At 47.3% G+C, this 23,600-nt stretch overlaps 1 protein-coding gene across 1 annotated transcript; it reads left to right on the forward strand.

The window, feature by feature from the left end:
- The first annotated feature begins 5,016 nt into the window (after nucleotides 1-5,016).
- Nucleotides 5,017-22,467, forward strand: LOC144234120 (E3 ubiquitin-protein ligase SH3RF3-like). Its single transcript, XM_077767256.1, has 3 exons — nucleotides 5,017-5,166; nucleotides 13,783-14,117; nucleotides 21,941-22,467. Exons 1-3 carry the CDS (start codon nucleotides 5,017-5,019, stop codon nucleotides 22,107-22,109), a joined length of 654 nt encoding a protein of 217 aa, XP_077623382.1. The 3' UTR covers nucleotides 22,110-22,467.
- Nucleotides 22,468-23,600: the final 1,133 nt, after the last annotated feature.

Below are 23,600 nucleotides of genomic sequence, written 5' to 3' on the forward strand. Positions count from 1 at the left end.
CTGTTGAATATGCCATCCCATAGAGTATTGCTTTCCATCTCCCACTGATGCCACTGGCAGAGAAAGCAGTGGCCTGGGGTGCTGGGAGTCCTCCTACCAAACTCTATAGTCCCTTCCCAGCTCACCACCTGTCAGTGATGGGCACCTACACGCACTCCCCTGCCTCCTCATTTTTCAGTTGAAATAGATAATCTGTTTCTTAACATTAGGGAGAGGGGCATGGACTGCTTTGAGAACCTGACAGCCCCCATAGCTTGGGGCCAAACATGTCATCACAACCTATAGGAAGGGTAACTTCAACATTGCTACCTGTGAAGACCACTGCTTTAGAAGAAAAGACTAGATCCTGCACTGTCTTTGGCTAAGATGTGATATTTTCTTTTCCAACATAGTAAAAAGCAGCTATGGAGTGACACCTAAGAATCATTGATACCAAGACTTTTTCTTGCAGAGAGAAGGCAGTGTGTCCAGTACCTCCATGGTACCAAACATACGTGTAGTAACCATATTGACAGTGATGGTGATAGTGACTGCAGGCAAACGTGCGTCTCTCAGGTGTCAGGCATCTAGCATATATGGTTTCATTTGGTCGCTGTAACAACTCTCTGTGATAGGTACTACTGTTACCCCATTTCTGAGGCACAGAAAATTTAGGTCGCTTGTTCAGGGTATATGGCTTATAGATAGTAGGAGCTAGAGTAGCCAGGTAGTCTGCATCCTGCTCTTTGCTGCCATGCTGTCTTGCCTATCTTCCCCTTCTCTGTCCAGAGTCTTAGTCTGGTATCTTAGCTTCAGAATGAGCATCCTAGTGGCCTATGACCTGTCATTTTCCAGTGCACACCCAACAAGCCTACTGCATGCCTTCCAAGCCATGCATGTCCCTCCTTCACTCAGCACCCACTGTTGGTGGGCTGCACCCACCCAGGGTGCCATGACCCTGGCTTCACCTACTATGTGGGGTAACAGTGTTGTTACCACACTGAAAAGGGTGGATGTGAGACTGCCATAGCCCATCAGGCTCTGATCCTGCTTGTTCAGCACCTTAGTAGAGTACTGTCTTGGGTTGAGCCGGGGACCCTCGGGAAGCCTTTGGTGGAAGTGGAACTAAGAGGAAAGAGAACAACAAGTAGAATTGGGGATGCCAGCAGTCTGTCCCTGTGATGTGACTCAGCTGACCCACCCAGACTTGCTGTATTAGATCTAGGGATAGCACCCAATATCTGTTACTTAGATGGTTTCACTGTGTGAGTCTGGTTCATGGAGCTGCAGGCCAGTTCATCTCTGGAGGTGCATTCATGGGCAGTATATAAAGACTGGTTATCAGAAGACCCTGAGTAATGCTCCAGAAGTTTACCCAGGCCCTAGTATCTAGGGAAGATCAGAGGTGGGAGGGCCCAGGCCAGAGGCCATGGTGATACCAGGAATAAAGGAACAATAGACCCTCCCTCCATTCACTCATTCACCAACTGCAATGAGAATGGCAGGTGATATGACTGGTAGAGAAGGCCTGCAATTCAACATGGAAACCTGGATCCAAAGCCTAATCCCATCACTTCATCTCTCTGAATTTCCTCATCTACAAATGAGGTGACTATAAGCCCTTACACAGCTATTGTGTAGAGGACTGTTTTGGACTGAATGTTTATGTCCCCCAAAATTCATAAGTTGAAGCACTAACCCCCAGTGTGAGGTGGGCCCCTTGGTGGGTAATTGGGATTAGATGTGGTGGCCTTGAGGAAGAGGAGGAAGAGAAAGATCTCTCTCTCCACATGCATGCCTGAGGAAAGGCCACATGAGCCCACAAGAGGAGGTGCTGTCTACAAGCCAGGAAGAGTGTCCTCACCATGCTGGCAGTCTGACTTTGCACCTCCAGCTTTCAGACTGTGAGAAAATAAGTTTCTGTTATTTAAGTACCCTATCTGTGATATTTTGTTTGTTATAAGCCACCCTATCTGTAATATTTAGTATGGACACCTGAGCAAACTCACACAGATTTTGGTACCAGGAAGTGAGGTGGTTGGTACTCTTACAAATATCTAAAAGTGTGGGTGTAGCAGTGAAACCAGGCAGTGTGCTGAGCCTGGGAAAGTTTTGAGGTGCACAGTTAATGGACATTAAAGGCAATTCTGGTGAAGGTTCAGAAAGAAGAGAGGAGAGCTGGAGATAACTAGCTTCTATTTTCTTAGAGAGTATGCAAATAATCATGAACAGAACTCTTGTAGAAATATAAATGTTAAAGAAGTGCATCTTGGGTCTCAGATGGAAATGAGGAATGTGTTATTGGAAACTGGAAGGAGTCCACTCCTTATTTAAAGTGGCAAAGAATTTAGCTGAACTGTGTTCTGCAGAAGATAGGAATTTTGAGCCATGCCATTGTTGGATAGTTAGCGGAGGAGATTAAGCAAAGTCTTGGAGGCCTGGCTCCTGACTGCTTAGAGTAAAATGCAAGAGGAAAGAATAAACTGAAGAAGGAATTGTTAACCAAAAAGGAATCAGAACTTGGACAATTGGAAAATTCTTAGCCTATCCATATTGCAAAAAAATGAGAGCGCATGTTCTGAGGAGAATGCAAGGGTGAGGCTGAACAATCAATTGATGAGATGATGGCTGTGACTCAGGGAAGTGACCAGCAGTCTCTGCAGGGTCCAGGAGTGGAGATGAGATTATACCCGCAAGGACACTGCCACTTTGAACTAATGGGAACAGAGCAAACAGGATGGAATGAAGGGTGGCCATAGGACTTCTTAGATCCTACAAGACCCCAGTGGAGCTATTGGGCTACAAATGTGTGCTATTCTTGAGGAAAGGGAGGAAGGACTTCTAAGGTGATTCAGAGATCCTTAGAGCCCCCACCTCTATTCCAACAGGCAGGTAGCTTCTCACTGAAGCCTTGGAGGTTGACTTACCAGGGAGGCACTAACCAAACAGGATTATTCTCAAACTTCGGGATCCAGTAGGGTTTGTCTTACTGAGTTTTGGACTTGCTTGGGACCTATTGCCCCTTCTTCCCCTTACTCCCATTTGGAATTGGAATGTCTATTTTATGCCTGTTGACACCATTTTGCTTGGGAAGCACATGGTGTGTCTGGTTTCAGAGGCTCCCAGTTGGAGAAGAACCATAGCTCCACTCTCACTGTGTCTGATTTGGATGATATTAAGATAAAAGTTTGGACTTTAGACTTTGGAGTTGAAGCCTGAATTAAGACTTTGGGGTCATTGGGATGGAATGAATGAACTTTGTACATGAGAAGGATTGTGAATTTAGGGGGGTAAGGACAGAATGTTCTGAACTGAGCACTTGTGTCCCCTGCCACCCAAATTCATATGATGAACCCCCAGTGCAGTGGCATTTGGAGATGAGGCCTGGGGTGGTAATTATTAGATCATTAGAAGTCATGAGGGTGGGGCCCCTTGATGGGATTAGTGGCCTTATAAGAAGAGGCATTGCACCTATAATGAGGAAAGGCCACGTGAGGACTCAAGAGAGAAAGTACCATCCACAGCCAGGAAGAGTCCTCACCAAGAACCTGCCCATGCTGGCACCCTGATCATGGGCTTCCAGCCTCTATACTATGAGAAAATAAATTTCTGCTGTTTAAACCACCCAGTCATTGGTATTTTTTATGGCAGCTTGAGCCAACTAAGGTACATTAAAATTGAAATGGTATACAAAACACCAGGCATATGGTCAGTGCTCTCCTTGTTCATTTGCTTGGCTTTCTGTCCTGCTCAGTTAAACCGGTGTGGGGATGCTGGTATCATTGCCAACCTGACTGAGAAGGAAATAAGAATGTTGAGAGGCCTGTGGAAAGAGGCAAGACCTGTCACATGAATGAGTGATGAATGAAGAGGTTGGGGGAAGATTCGCACAGGCTGCCATCATTTGCAAGTTTGGAAACACAGCCTCCGTCCAAGTGTGGACCTGACAGTCTTGAGAAGCCAGGGTGCCCTCAGGCTGCTGGCCTCTGAAGAGAAGGGGGACAGGGACAAGGAGCACAGAGCCAGGGTGCCGGCCTGTAAATGGTGCTGAGAGCACAAGCCCCCAGCTCCTCTCTTGGCCTCACTCCCTCCTTCTTTGCCCCTCAGTTCCCGTGGGCTCACCCAGCCACTCACCTGGGCACAGGCATGGGGGACGTGATCACCTCTGGCTCTCTCTAATCAGGGCTGGGCAGAGGGAGGCTCCCCAGTCCCCTAGCTCAGAGCCTCAGGCAGCATCTTTTGATGGTTTTATTCGTATGATTTCTGTCTTAAAAGAATGTCTAGATGAAGTTGCAGATAAAAGACCTAGAGCTCACTTGAGACCTTAGCACTAGAGATGCTTTCATCACAGTAGAGAGAATTCAAGAGCCAATCCTGGGTCAAAGCTTCTGGCAAGAGAACATTAAGGAGTGAAGCAAGAAATGGAGTCTAGGAGCATTTGCACCTGGGGTGGGAGGGAAGGCTTGGTGCTGGCAGGAAGAATCCGGCAGCTGTGCAGAAGGGCAGGGGAAGAAACCATAATACAGAGTGGAGGAGCCCAACAGAGGGCCTTTCTCAATGAGAGGAGATGAGGAATACCAGTACCCTGGACAGGTCGGGTTTGGGGTGACAAGGGGCCCAGCTGAGGTGGGTTCATAGTGTCTCTGCTCTCAAGTTCTAGTGCCCACCATATTGTCACCACATTTATTGACTATATTTTCTGGGAGCTGGAAAGGGCACCTGGTACTTTCTACCCAGCAATCTGAGTGTGAACAAAACAAGGAAAAACATGGTTAATGTGGTTTTGCGTCTCACAACATTCCTGCCCTTCACCAGAGACCAGGTGTTTCTTCATGTTTGGAGCCTGGGTGCACTGTTTCAGGAACTGAGAGGGTTTGCTCAGCCTGTCATTGCACAAGAGGCTTCCAGAGGATCTGAGACGTATAGCTGGCACTTTAGTCCTATTTGATCTTCCTTTGTGGATGCATAACCGGACGGGCTGTCATTCCTCTGACCTCAGTCCGTGCTACCAGGAAATGAATGCCAGCTGAGGGCCAGATGAATGCAGAAACAGTGCTGGCATATACCACCACCATAGCTGAGATTCATGATGGCTCTTCCTTGTTGAAAGCCTACTACGTGCAGGGTGCTCTGCTAGGTGCTTTACCTGCTGTCCCCATCAGTCCTCCTATCAGTGCTGAGGGTATTGTCAGTATCCCACCCTGCAGAAGCAGCCCAGAAGAACAAAGTGTTGCCTGTGTCACAAGGGTGGTGGGTAACTGGCCAACCCCTGCTTCATCATGACGCAGCCCTCATCAGAGTTCTGTAATCATCACTCTATGTGCGTATTTCAGTGCTCATCTGTTAAGCGACTTAAACACACAGAAACCTCAAGTGGGAGGGTGCCTCCCACTTATTGATGCCATATTGGGATTACATTCCTTAGTTCTCAAGACAAAGCAGTTAGAGCTGGCATTAAAATTTGAATCAAGTCCTGGGTTCAAATCCAGATTGTGCAACTTTCTAGTTGATTACCCAGCATCTGTTGTTTAGAATCTCAGAGACTATGTTTTTTCTATTGGGTTGTTTTAAGAACCTAAGAGCTAATGATGTCCAAGACTTAGAACAGTGCCTGGTTCATAGTGAGCTCTCAATAAAGAGCTTGCAGTATAATTAGTGATATATATAATTATGTTGTCCATTTTGCATATGAGCAGTTAAGTGACTTGTTCAAGATCAGTCAACTGATAAATGACAGTAACACCCAGCTCTATCTGTCTCTAAGGCTGTCATGATGTGGCTGAATATCTACTTGAAGTTCCTCAGGGAGATAGTATCCTCCACTTCAGGAGCTCTTTCCTTCTGCGTTGAACTTGGCTGGTCACCCAAAACCACTTGCAGGCCCGGCTCCTGAGTGTTCTTCCTCTCTTTCTAAGTCTGAAAAATGCTGTGATCACAGCGCCCATGGCTCTGCTTCGAAGGACACAAATCCAACCCCTGCTTTTACTTATATCCATTCAGCTCCCTTTTCAGAATGCCCAGCACAGTGCCACATGCAGAACAGTGAACAAAATCTTCACTTAATGGTTTCAATCCTCAAGAAGAGCAAGAGAAGCAGCATACTACAGCAGGCATCCCTCCCATCAAAAACAAAAGCTGGAGAAAGCACAATTAGATTGACATGCTGTTATCTGCTGTTTCCCTTCCCCATTATTTTCATGAAATAATTTTCATCTTCAGTCTTTTGTGAGGGCAGCATTTTTGAAGATGTGTTTTAATGTTTAAAATAGCCAACAGCTAAATACACAATTTTTCTGTCTCTTTTAATTAGCTTGTTAACTTCTTCCACTTTATTTATTATAGATCTTGTATTCCTCTTCCATTTCTAAAGACACATTGCATATTTATATTGTTATAAACCTTTCTCTGCTCTTACAGTAACTGTGTTCAGGCATAACCTGAGATGTGCTTTTCCCCATCAAAATTTTAACAAGACATAGCTTTTAATTACCCTTTCCCCATCTCCAATAGGAAACTTTCCAAACAAAATTCTAATCAAAAGGCTTCTGAGTATAACTTGCTGCTAGGAGCCAGATTCAATATATTAAGATAAGGATGCATGGTGTCCCTTGTTTTTTGTTTTTTTGTTTTTTTGTTTTTTTGTTTTTTTACTATCTAAAGGTTTCTTGAAGGTCCCGCACTATTTGTCATGCGAAATCCACATGCATCAGGCCTATGACCATGCTTTAGTCTCACCAACTCCTTCCTAAATGTACAGCTGCAGGTCATTGTAACAGATGTGAGGATTGATGCCCCCACTTCTCTGAGCTCTTTCCTAACTGCCCATAGGTTGTTGTGGCATCTGATAATTATTTAACTATCTTCCTAAACCATTTTGGTTTCTTTATCATTCTGTGTGTTGTGTGAGCCAGAGTCTGCCACAGCCATGCTGGCATGGAGCAAGTTCATTGCTGTGGGGCACATATCCCCCACCCTGTCTCCGGCTGGTAGGAGCTGGTATCACCTTCCCTTTAAGTGCCCTGGGACTGTCACCATCACTGTCTGTGGCCCCACGTTCCCCACTCTGGCTCCTCACCCATGGCCACAAGCTGTTGACCTTGCTACCCTGGAGTCACCAACTCCCCTGCTCTGTGCCCCCACCTCTGCTTCCAGCGCAGCTCCCAGTGTCTGCCAAGCTGACGTCAGACCCCTCATCTGGGCCTTCAGCCACCAAGATGTGCTGTCCTCCTGCCTTTATTCATCTCACAGACACACAGCACCTTTTGGCTAGATCTGCTCCTTCCACGCCTTCAGATCCCTCATCCAGACCTAATTACCCACTGGTCCATCCCCTTTCATTATATCCAATCTGCCCAGGCCTCGAAGCCACCCCTACTGCCCCCTCATATTAAGACCATCTCCTCCATAAGCTGATAGCAAAAATTCTCTCTGGCTCATCACATCTAACACCATTATGTTCAAAGCAACAGGTTGCAGCTTTTTCTTTTATTATGTTTCTCCTCTTAAACTAAAAAGAAATACACATTTGACTTAATGACTCAAATATGAAAGTGTCTCACAAAAGCCAAATACTGCCCAGATCCTCCCTCCTATGTCTGCTCACCCCTGTTAATAACTGATATTAACAGTCTGGAGGGAATATTTCTATGCTTTCCTCAGAGAGTCTCCAGATGCTCCCAGGTCACTTAGTGTTGACACAAGATATGAACATGACCCATAACCTATGACCATTGTCACTGGGTCTCAGCTCATGCAAATGCTGAGTGAAAATCTGTGATTATGTTTGATCCTTTGTTCTCAAAGGTAAAGAGTTCTCAGCTGCCCTTCTGACTTTGAACAGAGCATGTACTCATCCACGGACACAGTCAGTTGGAGATTTTTCAGGCTGAGGTTTTCCAGGACTATCAGAGCTAAGCTGTCTAGGCTGAGTCTATGTGCCATGCACCATACGTGGCCCAGTGTTCCATGTTTGCCCAACCAGGGATTGTAAATGTTGCCCTAAGCAAAAAAGAGTTAAGAACGTAAATCTGTTTGAGAGGAACCGTGGCTGCCTTCTTTAGCATACATTAACAAAGGAGATGACCTGACCAAAAAAATGTGGCATTATAGGTCACATTTACACATTTACTTCATTCTAATGAAATGAATTGTATCTCTGAAAATTTTAATGTCATATTTTATAAATCAAATTTATAAAAGCCCTTTGACTTCTTATAATTTCACAGATAATTTTCCATAATTTTCGTTGGCTCTTAACTGGCAGCAGTTCTTAATATAAGCTTTAGATTTCTTTTTCATTTTGCCAAGTTTTTACATTGATGTTCTATAAAACAACTAAGGCCCCTAGGAGATCACAATTTTAATCATAACAGAAAAACTATTATTTTATTATGTAAAATGTTTTATAGTTTTCCTATAATGAATGAACCCCTTCAAATAGGTCTTTTCTTTTAATATTAGGTTACCAGATGGTTCTTTTAAAGTAGGGTATGACTTTATTTTAGTATGCGTGTATATACATATGTGTTAGTGTGTATGTCTGTGTGTGTACACACATAATTTGTTTTTAATTTTTTAATGTTTATTTATTTTTGAGAGAAGTACAGAGCATGAGTCGGGGGAGGAGCAGAGAAAGAAGGACACACAGAATCCAAAGCAAGCTCCAGGCTCTGAGCTGTCAGCACGGAGCCTGGTGAGGGACTCAAACTTACAAACCGTGAGATCATGACCTGAGCCGAAGTTGGATGCTTAACCAACTGAGCCACCAGGCACCCACACACGTAATTTTTTTGATGTTTATTTATTTTTGAGAGAGAGAGAGTGCACAAATGGGAGCAGCAGAGAGATAGGGAGACACAGAATCCGAAGCGGACTCCAGGCTCCTAGCTGTCAGCACAGAGCCCAGTGCGGGGCTTGAACTCACCAAACATGAGATCATGACCTGAGCTGAAGTTGGATGCTTGACCGACTGAGCCACCCAGGTTCCCCGTCACACATACATTTTTTAATGTAGCTCATATGCTCTTCTCTAACATGAGGATGCTCTGTTTATTTGCTGAAGGAGGCTTTTCAGAACTACATGTGTATTTTGAGAGCCAGTGCTTCTGGAATAGCCTTATCTGGTGCCTGCAGTCCTTGGCTTGAGCCTGTTCCCCTGCCTAGTGTGACCTGCCTTGATTGCTGACCTCTACTCCTTCACTAGCCCTTGCCACTCAAACTGCAACTGGAGAGGGTGGCCCCATCTGAGAGCTGGTGGACATCTCACACCCTCAGATCAGAATTGACACATCAATGCATGCCAACACTCCAAAGTATGGCTTTAAAATTACCATGCAAGTCCCCTGGGTTGGGCATTTAGTAGATGCTCAGTGAACCTGTTTCCTTGTTTTGTCACCTTCCTATGCACCTGGTGCCTTCTCTGAGTTTTTGCAACACTATCTGTAGTCCTCTGAAATCATTAACAGGTTGACACGTGACCATTGGCTTATAACTGATCTCTTCCAGGGTTCTGGATCAGAATCACTTTTTGTGCCCCCACTTCAGACCTGCTGAATTAGAATCTTTGAGGGTGGGACTAACATTTATATTTTTTTCCAACTCCCTGGTTGTTCTTTGTAACCAAAGTTGGAGAGCCAAGAGACCCCCTGTTGGCCTGTGGAGATCTCTCAAGGCAATTTGAGGGTTAACAGTGAGACACCTGCCTCAGGTGATGGTGAAGTGGATTTTATTCATTTAACAAAAATGTACTGAGAGCTAATTAGATTGTAGGTGTTTTGCAAAAACCTAAAAATAGCACAGCATATAAACACATCATAAAAACAGCCATACAATCAAGTATTTGTAACATGCATTCATAGTTTAAAAAGCACTCTTCCATTTGTCATCTTAACAACTCAGTGTTGCTGGAATCAAAACTCAGAGCTAGGACTTCATGCTGCTGGTCTGGGCTACCCTTGCGCTCCTATCCTGTTCCATTGATAGAGGAAGGGGAAGCAGGCAGCAAAGGAGGGTTGTCTGCATGGGGAGCTGTGAATGGCCTCACAGAGGACAAGCAGTAGCTCATCTCTAATTTGGGGAGAAGACAGAAGATGGGATGAGGCATTTTAGTCCCACAGTTCAGACTGTTTGGAGGACCCCCACAAGGCTGAAATAGCTGCACTGTGGCCATTCAGAGCATCCTAGGGATGGGAAAGTGACTCTCCTCAGGAGAGGGGAATTTAGGCCACAGATGGAGACAGCAGAATGCTGTGTAGGGAGGTTGTATAGGGAAACAGTGACTTGCCTGAAAGGTATCTAAAACAAGCTATAAAAATATAATGGGGATACCATTCTCCGCATTTCACTGGGCTCATGAAAGTCCATAGTTTAGCCCTGGTGTCTGGAGAAACCCCAACAAATCCATCTTTCTTTAATAAACTTTTAGCCCAGAATAACCCTAAATTGTATCCTCTAAAACCTCTTATTGTCCCATCGTGTTGCCCCTAATTGATCAGTGAGCCTTTTCCCACCACCTCCAAAGTGCCCATTAGCTGATTCTAACCTGCATTACCCAGAATAGGGCAGCAACCAGGGGAAGGACTTGGAATATCTACATCCATAGTCCATGTGTGCATGATAATCACTAGTTCACCAAATTTCACAGCAACTTGTAGTAACTGGGTCCTGAAGGCATTAGCAGAATTCTGTCATGGATGGCAATGGAGAGGGTTTTCCAGTCATGACATCAGTGTTTGCCAAAGTCAAATTAAGAACATGATCAGTCATATTTAGTCCTGGAGAACTGAGACAGGAAAAGTATCCATCACATTCATGTACCTCTTTCCAAACCACAGCTAAGGCTGGATCCCCATGCAAACATGCTAAGCGAGCCAGTGGCTTTATCTTCTGCTCACAACACCCTACTGTGGCACAGCCCGTGGCTCCAGGGCTTTCTGTTCCGTGGCAGTGCCTTGAAAGAGGGTGTTTTTAGATCAAACCTCTTCCCTGATCACAAGGCAGAAGGACACCACTATAGGGACCACAAGAGCTGTCATGCTGGCTGACAACTGGACCCTGGTCACTTCCTTTTATTTTTTTAAGCTGCTGGGTGTCTCAGGAAGGGCCATGGTCTCAACCCTGAAACTTCTAAGAGGTGGCACACCACTTGCCCTGGGCATGTCCTTGTTCTGTCTCCTTCCACCTTTAATTCATATGTAGAAGAAGCCAGGGACACTGGCTCTGAATATAGGTGAGGTAGATGGATATGGTGTAGCCAACACCTGTCCCAGGGGCGTGGGGACAGTCACTGTGAAAACGCTTTCCCACATGGAGCCCCTTTGACCGTGACATTGGCCGATATCTCTCAGGCAGGTGCTCCCCCCCTGGGCATGTGCACCCCGACTTACAGATTGTTGGCAGGACCCTCTGGCCATGCTGCCCCTGACAATCCAGCGTCATGGCCCAGAGGGCCTGTCCCTGCACCGGTGCCTTCACTGTCAAATTGCTTCACACATGTTTGCTGGCCAAGTGTCCAGGCTTCACACTCTGGTCCCGGAAGACCACACAGCCTGATTGATGCCAGGGCTGGCCTACACCCTTCCCTGTGGTCTCTACGAGGTAGGCCCAGCCCAAAACAGCAGCAGAGAAGGCAGGTTGGCCCATGACCCTTCAGGGACTGCAGCCTGTGCCAGGCAGTGGCTCCTGTTCCCTCAGGGCATTGGCCGGACTACAGATCCATTTCATGCTGTGCATAATTTTATATAACTGCATGTGCTTATATATGCATACAATTAAACTACTTGAAGTTGTACATTGTCCAGCTTCACCATCCCATTGGATTAATAGCTGGAATGTGAGCATTTGATAGCATGTGGCTTTTCTGATACTTGACCTAGTAGTGTCTGGGTGTTTAGTTTGGGTGTCCACATGACTCCCTAGACTCAGTGGGCAGGCTCACCCTTCTGCAGCCTCAGGAGCCCCAGCTACTTAGGAGACAGGGATGCCTCTGAGCCAGCTGTGTGGCGCCCCCTCGTGGCCAAACTAGTGAAGCTATCCTAAGTGTCGCAAGAACTTCATGGATGTTGAAGCAGGACAGAGCTGGGAAACATAAACAGAGGGCTGCCCTTTGCTGCATTACCTCACACCCACCTGCTCCCCACCAGCCTGGGGCTCACCCATGCCAGCAATTCCTCAACATGGACAGTCTTCAGGACATCTACTCCCCTTCTTTCTGTCAATATCAGTGCTAACAATAGAGAAAAAACATGGACTTCTTCATACTCAAGTGTTATTGACTTAGCTTAAGGATATGCATATCCCTAATATGTGAATTCCAAGAAGATTTCAGCACCCCTGTGGTGATGGGTGATGCTGAAATCATCCCCCAGTAGCTTCTAACCCTGCCGACAGGGAAGGTGAGAAGAGGAAATCTGCCATCTATCCACTTCAGGGTCTTCTGAGCCCTGTAACCAAAGCAGACTTTTTGATGACCATCACTAACTCAGTGGCTGTAGTTTCAGACTTCTGTGTGCTGCCATTGTTTTATGCCATGTGTCCCTGCTACATAATTTCCATTGAACATTAAAAAACTGAACTCTCTTAAAGCCATAAAAATGGTCAGATTTCAAGGCAAGAATGTTGTTCTAAAAGTACCTCTGCATGTACACACTTTCTCTTTTACACACAGACCTCTCTAGATAGCAGCATTTCACATGCTTCCTTATATGCTTCCATGAAATCAGTACAGGCTAAGGGAGGCTGAGGTGCCTCCCTTAACTGACAGCAATATGCAGAATTCAGGGTAGGCATGGTGGCTGGTCCAAGCCACCCAAGGACACTGCCCAGATCTTTCTCTGCATCTGTGTCACCACCCCACCCTGGCTCTCATTTATGTATTGAGAGCCTGCTCTGAGCCCCCAAGGTGTGAAACTAAGGAGAGAAACTCCTTCAGGGCCAAGAGACTACTCAGTGGGGCCTCTGATGAAGACCCTGTACTGGTTGTGCCGCTGGTGTGGGGTGTATGGCGGGGAGTCTTCCATGAGAACTGGCAGTGAGCTATGGAGCAGGAGCAGTGTCTACACATCCTAGCAGGAGAGCATATCAATAGCCTCATGATTATAGGGCCAATTCTCCTGATTATCTCATTAGTTTTGCGTGTTAGTAGCCAAGACCTGAATGTTGTCACATCCTGTAATAGCCCTTTCTCTTAAGATAAGGAAACCACCTTCCTGCTGCTGATTGAAGCAGTTTCATAAGGGTGTTTCCCACTGAGAGAATTTAGAGCATGAGGCAAAGTTGCCCCCATGGGGGGCTGCCCTCAGCTCTGGGACCTCAGCTCTGGTCCTCCCTGCCTGCAGATTACTTTCTCAGGGAATATATGTGATGTACGTGTGGGTGTGTGCCCCCCCCCACACACACACACTGCAGGTTTCCTGTGTGGTATAAACAAATTTTTTCAGAGGAAAGTTTGAATACAGTGCTGCCCAGGATTTCAAAATAAAGCTGTGTCTAGGATACATGAGCTTTGGTTCTATAAACTTGGGAGGCTGTGGAAACTAATCTCAGGAAGGCTAATCTAGAATAATTACACACCCCTCTCAGGTAAAGAGAGACCAGTTATGTTGACTGCTGGCTCCTTGGACACAGCAAGTGAAGTTGCCAGTCTGGGATGGTCCTGTGATAGCAAGGGGGTGTGTTGTCAGGAGGGCCCCCCCCCCAATTCACGCAGCACTCTCTCTCAAGTTTCCAAATAAGATTATACTTCCTCCCCCATCACTAACAATCCAGTACTAACCCACTGGATTTCAATTCTGTGTGTCTTTCCAGAAAGAGAAGAAGAGTGGGCTGCTGAAGCTTCTCGCCGGGGCATCTACCAAGAAGAAATCTCGCTCCCCACCATCCATCTCTCCAACCCATGATGCCCTGGTGGCAGTGGACACCTCACTCCAGGGTGCAGTGGGTCCTGAAGTGTCCTCACTGTCCATCCATGGCAGGGCAGGGTCTTGCCCCATAGAAAGCGAGATGCGGGGCGCAGTGGGGATGGAGCCACTGCACAGAAAGGCGGGCTCCTTGGATCTGAACTTCTCCTCATCTCCCTCCAGGCAAGCACCTCTCTCCATGGCTGCCATCCGTCCCGAGCCCAAGCCTTTGTCCAGGGAGAGGTAAGGGGGGAGGGTGGGCTTATATCCTCTAGGGCCTTGGTGTGGGCTGGTCTCTAAGATTGAAGCCATTTGGGGGAACAGTGACAATGGAGATTTTCTGAGGATTAAATTTATCAAATGTCCCTCTTACACACATCTACTCAGTTCCTGAGCTTGGATGGTGAGAATCAGATAAAAGACATTTGGGGGGGCGTCTAGGTGGCCTAGTCGGTTGAGCATCCCACTTTGGATCAGATCATGATCTCACAGTTCATGAGTTTGAGCTCCACATTGGGCTCTGTCGCCCCACATCGGGCTCTGTGTTGACAGGTTTGAGCCTGGAGCCTGCTTTGGATTCTGCTTCTCCCTCTCTCTCTCTGCTCCTCCCCTGCTCTCTCTCTCTTTCTCTCTCTCTCTCTCCCCCTCTCTCTCTCTCTCTCAAAAATAAAAAGTAAACATTATAAAAAGATAAAAAGCATTTGGGGATGAAAAGGAGTATATTTCATGTTCTGAATCCATCTGGGTCCTGAGTTTGGGATTTGCAAGGGATTCATCAGGAAATTTGGCAAAACTGATGGGGCACTGAGCCCAGAGAGTGAGGAATGATGTTAGTGAGAGGACTGTGTCCCCTCAACCCTGTGGGAAACCTTTAGTGGACCCCTGGACTAAATCTCATGGCCTGTGTGCCTCACCCAGGAGGCAGCTTTTTTTGAGGCTGAGCCCCCTCTGACACCTTAGAATTATAAAGCATTACCCCCAGATTTGCTTCGAGGTATATAGTCTATTGGGTTGGACCATACAAAATTGACAGCATTCATTTGTGGGGTTTTTTTTTTACCACAACCAGAAATTTCATAGAGTTCAGCCTAGAGTTATACTGAGCAGTAAACTGAGTCCACAGAGGGCCCTTACGTACTTGAATTTTATAAGAGGCTGGCATCTTGCTCAGCTGATGGGCCCATTTGAGTTAGTCCTTAAAGGGCTTCAAATGAGGGATGGAAGACCCTGCAGTGAGAGGGGATGGTGTCCAATCAGGATAGTATGGAAGCACTTTCCCTTCCATGTGCCTTCTTGTTGGAACACTGCTTAAATAGTAAACATGCGAGCAGTCTCCTGAGAAACCAGCCCTGGCACCCTTCCCCACCAGCTTTTCCCCGTGGGCCCCAGTGCTGAATTCTGAGAAAGCCCCCACTGTCCTGAGCACCTGATAACCCCCAATGCCAAGGCAGGGCTACTTAAGCTCTATCTAGATGGGAGTGACACACCTTTGGTCAAGACCTGGATAGTAAATTCTGCAGACACCGCAGGTCTTTCAGTCTCTTTCACAACTCTCACCTCTGCTGTGCCAGCATGAAGGCAGCCATAGACAATACAGAAACGATGGGCATGGGCGTTCCAATAAAATTCTACTTATGGACACCAACATTTAAATTTAATTTAATTTTCTTGTGTCATGAAATATTTTTCTTATTTTGATTTTTTTTTCAACTGTTTGTGAACTGTTTCAACTTATTTGTGTCTCAGACCATATAAAATAAGCTGCAGGCCAGTTTGTCAAGGCATATCCAGATGATGGGCTTTGGTGCTGGGCTGACGTTGTGGTGTTGAGATCCAGCACCACTGAGAGAACAGTCTCACCAGGCAGTGTAGGAACCATGGGGGCTGGTTATGGATTTCCGATAAGCACTTGTAGTGTCAGTCCATATTTACACCTGTTTTTAGAAAGACAGCTCTGTGCTCTGTGCAGGGGTGAGATTCAGACATTCATCAGTCAGTATGGACCTGGGCCATAACCACTCAGAATGGCAATGCTGCATATGTAGCTTAGCATCTGCTGGCATCGTTTTAGGTGCCTTGGGTGTGTTACCTCAGCCAATCCTTCCAAGAACCCTACAAATTCAGTATCCCCATCTTCCTGAAAGGCTAGGTAACTTGCTTGAGATCACACAGCTAAAAAGTAACCAGCCAAGCCAGAGATTGGACTCAAGCCTTTCCAGCCACAGAGCCTGGTCTCTGACCCACTTTGAGGAGCGTGGTCAGCAGCTGCCCAATGTACAACTTGCCCACAAAGGGATCTGGGTGTCTCTGGCTTTAAAATAGTATGGACTATGTCACAGCCTTGCCAGGATATCAGCATCTGCTTCTGGAGACTCAGCCGTTGATCACCACCCTGTTGCCGGTTCAAGGTACACATCCTGTCCAAACTCAGTCACAGTAGGATCTGTTACTATGAGGTGCATTCCCCACAGCAAACCCCAGGCCCTAAGGAGATTAGGTTCACACCTCAAGTCACCTCACCTCACCTCACACACACACACACACATACACACACACCACTACCACCACCACACCCATACCACACACCACACACACCAAATACACATGACACCACATCACACATGCACATATAGCACATACCACACAGACACACTCACACACACCCTCAGACATACATACATGCACCACATATACCACATATCTCACACAAATACCACACACCTCATACCACACCACACACATATACACACCACACATACCACATACACACTTCACGCACATCTCACACAAATACCACACACACACACCAAACATACTACACCACAAATGCACACATACCACATATCACACATACACACACCACACACCTCAAACCAGACCATACACACATACACACCACACACACACCTCACACACACACCACATACCACAGATACCTCACATCTCACACAAACACCATACACACACACACACACACACACACACACACTTTATAATTCTTCCTCCATTTCCCTCAAAGGAGCCTCCTCCAACTTTGTGTAACTCTTTCATGTCAGAACTTCATCCTTCCATAAGACCAACCCCCAGATGCCTATGATTTCTCAATGTAATTCCCAGTCCCTTTGCCCCAGGTAACAAAGTTGGTGGTTCCTGAGAATAGACTGAGACGTTTCAAAGCTGCTCTCATGTCTCCCTTAAGTTTCTGTTCTCCCTAGATCCCTCAGCTTCCAGACTCCTTCATAAAAGGTCTTAAAAGACCCTGTTCTACTAAACCATGGAAGTCTATGATTAACTAGAAAGATCAGAGAATTACTCTCATTCTGTGAATATTCCATCTAATCAGGGCTTATTGTACCCAGAGACTCTTGGCACCCTGCTTGTCCCCCTCACTCTGTGCAGCTCATTAGTGATAAGAGTTTTCAAAATACAGCCTGAAACAAAACTGCTGCCTAATGAGCCCCCAAATGCCCCCTTCGTTCACCCTGTGCAGCCTGTAGGCCGCCTTGTATCCTGGGGAGCCCCAGAAGTGGAGCAAGAGTGGAACAATGGAAAGGCTTGGTCTTCAGGCTGGGACAACTCCAGAAAGCACTTGGCCTTGGGCCCCGAAGGCTTGTGAATAAAATTTAGCTCACAGCTGGAAGGGAGCAGCTGTGACAGGAATCCCTGCTGTGGAGGCCCTGGGCACTCACTCGCAGGCCACATATCTACGGAGTGCCTGCTGTGTGCAAGGCCACTTTACTGTCTGAAGGGGGGAGAACAGCAAAGGGCAGGTGGGGCTCAGACTCAGGCTTCCACCACCAGCACACTGAGGAGGGGGCATCTCTCACCTGGAGTGGCTGGGCTCCAGGTACTACAAGGGTGTCTCCTGCATGTTCTGAGTGTCTCCTGTGTACAGACTCCCTCAGAGATAACAGTTTCCCTCCTGAGGATTCCAGAAGACACTGGGAGCTTCTCTCCTAACTGCTCCTGGAGGAAAGAAGCTTGGGCTAAACGAGCCTGCCCAGGGGAGTGAACCATGGAGAACTACCCCAGGTCTAGTTGGCCAGGCCTGCACGTCAGCTCACTAGAGGCAGGTCCAGCTCTCAGGAGATCTGTAGGAGCTAAACTCACAGGCCTGATGTGTAAACCAGAGTGCCAAATACTAATCCTTCCTCAGGAACCTAATTCTTGGACCATCTGGACATATTATGCCCTATGGACAATGTATTCAGGGACCCACATTTCTGGAGGTTACTTGGGGAACTCATAAGAGCAGTGTAGTTATGGGATCTGGTGACACTGTCTAATGTCCTGTCTCCCCAGCAGGGATATGCCAACCCTGACTCTGGGCAGGTCTGGCTGAGTTCTTGGACCAGCCACCCCATGCCCATACTCTGGATGCCCACCTCTGGCTCTCTTGTACCTCAGGGAAGTTGCAGAGTGGCTCTGAAAAACTAGCACACTTACCTCTTATGATCCATTCACACACTCTGTCTATTTATCCTCTCCTCTTACTGGCCTGTGAGTTTGGCTTTATTCGGATTTAAATGTTTTTTGACTTTGATCTATTATGTGTCATGGTAGGCAGAACGGTGGCTTCCCAAAAATGTCTGTGCCTGATCCCCTGAACTATGAATGTCCCCTTACATGGCCTTGAGGAGTGAAGGCAGCAGGCAGGATAGAGGTTGTTAACCAGCTGACATTAAAGTGGAGAGATTATCCTGGATTATCTAGGCAGGCCCAGTGTGACCACAGAGTCCCTATAAGGAGAAGAGAAAGGCAGCAGAAAGGGTCAAAGTGATGCAGTGTGAGGACTCAACTGGCCAATGCTGGCTTTGAAAACGGAGGAAGGGGCACTAGCCAGGAATGCAGACAGCTTCTAGGGGCTAGCTGCAAAAAGCAGGGGAGTGCCTAGGACCTCCAGAAGGAGGTCACCCTTGTGACTGCCTTGAATATCTGACTTAAAGAACTGGGAGATAAGAAATTATGCCACTAAGTTTGTGGAAATTTGTTACAGCAGCAACAAGCTGTTAATACATGTACTGATATTGCAGCTTACTTTTAGGGGGTATAGACATACTCTTATTTCCAAGTTCCTAGAGGGAAACTGCTCCATGATGATAACATCCACTATCTCAGGGGCCGCTTGCCCTCCGTAGCACTGAAGCAAATGCTCTGAAAAGCCTGCCACTCGGAGAGCCTGACGGTGACCCCTGTTGTCAGGAGGGGAGCAGATGACACAAGAGGAAGACACACCAAACCTCACACATAAAGCTAATTGCAATGTGCAGTGGTAAGAATTCATTCTGATTTTGAGCCTTTTGATTTCCTGCATCTTATGTCTGAAAATTAGCTGTGGGTGACATAACCTTAACTCAGCACAGCGCAGTCTCTTATGATTTATGATGCCACAGTCATAACACAGGAGTAGCTGCTGTCCTTAACTGTTCATTTGGCCCTTTGTGTCTATAACAGGGAGTATCAATTACTTTCATGCAGCAGGAAAAATAGCTCAGAGTCTTGGAATGATCTGGACAGGAACTTTAAATGCTTGACTCTTATACATTAGGCCCACATCATCCATCTGGGCTCATTAAATCATTGAATTACTCAGAAGCACCAAATTGCTTTTTTTTCTAGCCACTTACATTTTCAGAGTTGCTTGTTTGTTTCACATCTGGCAGTTGAGGCAAAAGCCAAAACTTGTGTTTGAAGTCTGAGAAATCATCTCACTCTTTGCCTTTTCTTCCTCAGGGAAGAGAAGGAGGCAGGTGTTTGGAGAAAAGGGGAAGGGTGGCAGAGAGCCACAGGTAGGGCCGGTGCTGGTCTCTGCAGACACACACACAGCCTGAGTGCCAGATGTGGGGGAACTGATCTCACAGACTATTCCTGCCTCCCCAGGGCCATCTGTCATCAAGGAGTGGCCAGCAGGCAGCCGTTTGCAGAGATTCTGGGCTGAGAGGAGGGCAAGAAGCATACTGTCTTTTCTCTCCTCCTTTATACCCCCAAAGCCAGCATCTGGAGTCCAGAGACAGTTGAGAACTGGCCCAACCATCCTATAGCTGCAGCCCTTCCAAAGCGCTCCGTGAGCCTGGCCAGTAGGAACCTTGCTTGCCTGCCAAGTCAGCCTCAGGAGCTACCTTGCTCTCTGCCCCCTGGTCTCACAGCCTGGAACAAACTGGGACCGTGAGCTCCTCAGAGTGGAGTCCGGGTCTTTTCTGCTTGTGTGTCATCCCTCAGCCTCCAGAGCACTTGCTGCAGGTGCCCCAAACCATGGCTTCCCTGTCCTGACTTTGATGGACCAGCGCCTCAGGCCCTCTGAGCAGGTGGTTGAAGGAGAATGAAGACTTGCCCAGAGCTTTCACCTCAATTCTCAGACAGCAGCAAATTAAGCATTTGCCCCCAGAACTTGCTGAAAATTCATACTTCTGGCCCCTTTCCCAGAGTTTCATCAAGTAGGTCCGGGATAGAGCCAGGACTCTGACCTAGAGGTCCTGAAGTCTATGGCCACATTTGAAGAAATGCTGACATAGGAACTCTTTTGTGTTATAATGTTCTGGTTTCTCCAAAAGCAGAATATACAGGTCAGAGGCTCCACATTTAAAGCCCCTTGAGGGTCCTCAGAACACCCAGATGCTGGGACACCTGGATGATCTCTTTCAGGGGCCATTTGTGTGGCCGTGGCTTATGGGAGAGGCAGGACCCAGAGGACAGTCCTTCCCAGCCGACAGCCCAAGGAAGACTGAGGGAAAAGGAATATCCCACCTTCCTGCTCCAGCTAATGGGCCAGGACCACACCCAGGCACTGCCAGGGAGGGGAGCAGCAGGACAGTGGCTCCTGGGGGTGTTCCCTCCAGTCCAGGTCAGGTCCGGGGCCTCTGAGGCCCCACATTGCCAACCACACAGTACATGGTTCCTCCCCAGCTCATCTCCTATAAATGGATGACCCAGTCCCCTAAGGTCATTGGTCATCCTGCTCCTGGACCATTAGTCTGGCCAATGATCCCCTCCTGTGGCCAGTGGCTGATGGCAGGAGTTGAAGTCTACACTGTGGGCTGGGGGGAGGTACTGTTTGCTGTGGAGCTGCAGGCCCAGATACACACATCACCCGTCCTCTCCATGCCAGCCACCGCCAGCCGCTGGCACCTCTGCTCCTCCACCTGCCCAATTACCTCGGCTCCCTGGCAGCTCCACCTGACTGACAGTGTCACCCCAGGTCTCCAGGCACCATCCTGCATGTATGAACAGCGCTCCTGTATGCGGGGCTTGTTCTAGACACTGGGCACATGGCAGGGAGCACTGGGTAACAGTTGCTGCTCTGGGGGTTTGCGCACCATCATGGGAGACCTGAGCTAAGCACTAAGCACGGTGAATGGGGCCCAGCTGGCTTGTGGAAGGCAGGAGAGCTCCAGAGAGAGCATCAGGGAAGGGGCAGGCAAGAGCAGCCCAGGCAAGGGAGACCTGAGCTGGGGGAGGTGCTAAGATAAGCCAGTTCAGGTGCTAAGATAAGATTTTTGGAGCACATTTAAAAAAGGATGACCATTTTACCGTACAAAGTCCAGAACACTTTCACACATCATGTGAGACATCCACCTAAGAGGCATTCCCCACCCTCCCTCTTCCTCAAAGAAGCTGACACTCGGGAGGTCAGGACACCTAGCCTGGTGTCATGCAGCCAGGACACGACAGAACTGAGGACACACCAAATGTCCCACCCATCCCCAGTGCCTGCACCAAAACGGAAGTGGCCATCCTAGGCCCCACCCCAGGGGAGGCCGCAGTCCAAGATGGGCTGGAGGGAGAGACTGCCTCTCAGGCAGAAATGTTCCAGCTGTATAGATATGGCTCCAAAAGGACACGACGGGAAAATGATTTTTTAATTTTAATTAAAAAATGAAAAGGTTGTGTAAAAATTAAAATCAAAGTAGACATTTTTAAAAGTGGGAGAAGTAGCCCCAAATTATAAGAATTACACCAGATGGGGAAAGGAAAGGTGAGCAAAGAGAGAGACATTGCAAGCAGGACCTGGCAGTCATCCTCCAGCCTAGAGTCAGGCTCACCCAATGTGGTGTCTGTTTCCCCTCCAGGTATCGTGTGGTGGTCTCGTACCCTCCCCAGAGTGAGGCAGAGATTGAGCTGAAGGAAGGTGACATTGTCTTTGTGCACAAGAAGCGTGAGGACGGCTGGTACAAGGGGACCCTGCAGAGGAACGGCCGCACCGGTCTCTTCCCAGGAAGCTTTGTAGAGAGCTTCTGAAGACATGCTCTACACATTCCACTCCCCAGACAAAGGCTCTCTGGGATCCCTAGGACACAAGAGAAAATCAAGGCTGTCCTGAGGGCCCCAGGTCCCTTTCAAGGCTCCTGGCAGGGCCACCCTGGATGGGGGTGGGAGCTCACAACTCCCAACCAAGAGCACACCCTGGGATTGTTCTCTGACAAAATGCTTCCCTCTGCGTAAACTGTAAAGAAATATCTTTGGAAAGAGAAGCTGCTGATGCGGGTTGATTTGCTCTGTGACTTACTGCTAAGCTGCAGCATTCTTGTTTGCTGCCTATGCAAGGCCGGAAGCTGCAGAAGGGCTGCGGGGGTTGGGCGGTGGGCATGGCGCCCAGGGCATTTGGAGAATGTTTTTATGGGTTGCCCTGGGCTTCTTGGGGGGGGGGGGCCCTNTGGCCACTCAGCAAGGGTGTTCCTGACCCAGGGCCTTCGCTGGGTCCCCAGAGTCCCTGGGGAAGCCCAGCACGCAGCTCCTGTTGGAGGCGCGAGATCGCACTTGGCTTTGTTTCCTGCCCTTATTATAAGCCACATGTTTCGTTTTGCCACCACTGTCCCTTTGCATTGCTTCTTTCTTACAACATCTTTTTAAAGTAAAACTGTTAGACTTTCTATATTTCTAATAGGTCATACATTGCCTATTTTTCATACATCTGGTGCTGCCTTTTTGTAAAACCAATAATGACTTGGTTGAACTTGAAAGAAAAAATGTCTGAGATGATAATCAAGTGGGCAGAATTTTTATATGTACCATGTGAATTTTGGAAAACTCTGAAAAGCCCACGTACTCAATATCAGCATTGGCTACTGCTCCGTGGATAAGAGGGAATCCATTTAAGTGGTTGGAGGGAGTTTAGAAAAAGCCAATTTCTTTAAACCCTTACCAAAGCCCCATGCTATGTCTAGACAGTGGTAATTATTATTCAAGAACTGGAAACATTTCAAGGAAGGGTCACTATAATTGCCTTTTGTGTGGCAGTAAAAAGAACATGAAGGTCAACCCCAGCCTAGGAAGGCAGAATTTTCCTTTTATTGCTTTAGAGAAAATGACTACAATTAGCATTATCAAAATATGATTTCTTGCTACTGAAATGTATAGTTTTTAACCACAATTCAGATTTACCACCCTGTGATGGTTTTGTCTTTTTTTTTTAAATAAATGTTTCCCTATCAGGCAGTACAAATGTTGGTCTAGAGACTGGGAGTACAATGAGGAAAACAAGGGATTTGAGGCATTGCTGCAGATATGCAGAATTCAAGGGAGCTGGGAGAAGAAAGAGGAGGAAGTGGCACCTTTGATCCTAGGATCTTATCCTGGGTGGGGTCCACTGAGGCCTCTTCACAAGCCCAGCAGCCCAGAGCTCCCACAGACACAAACTGGAGAAGCCCAGTCATGCGGCAGCCTTGTTCTCAAGAGATTCACACCTTAAGAATATATTCTTAACAGTTCAGAGTCACAAATCATAAGTTC

This window comes from Crocuta crocuta, unplaced genomic scaffold, assembly GCF_008692635.1.
Source record: "Crocuta crocuta isolate KB4526 unplaced genomic scaffold, BGI_CrCroc_1.0 scaffold185, whole genome shotgun sequence".
Taxonomy (NCBI): domain Eukaryota; kingdom Metazoa; phylum Chordata; class Mammalia; order Carnivora; family Hyaenidae; genus Crocuta; species Crocuta crocuta.

Excerpts from the sequence above, each read along its gene's own strand:
- LOC144234120 (XM_077767256.1), top strand. The coding sequence starts at position 5,017 with ATGAATGCAGAAACAGTGCTGGCATATACCACCACCATAGCTGAGATT. Across the intron at positions 5,167-13,782 it reads CTATCAGTGCTGAGGGTATT|AAAGAGAAGAAGAGTGGGCT; the intron begins GTCAGTATCCCA and ends GTGTCTTTCCAG. Across the intron at positions 14,118-21,940 it reads AAGCCTTTGTCCAGGGAGAG|GTATCGTGTGGTGGTCTCGT; the intron begins GTAAGGGGGGAG and ends TTTCCCCTCCAG.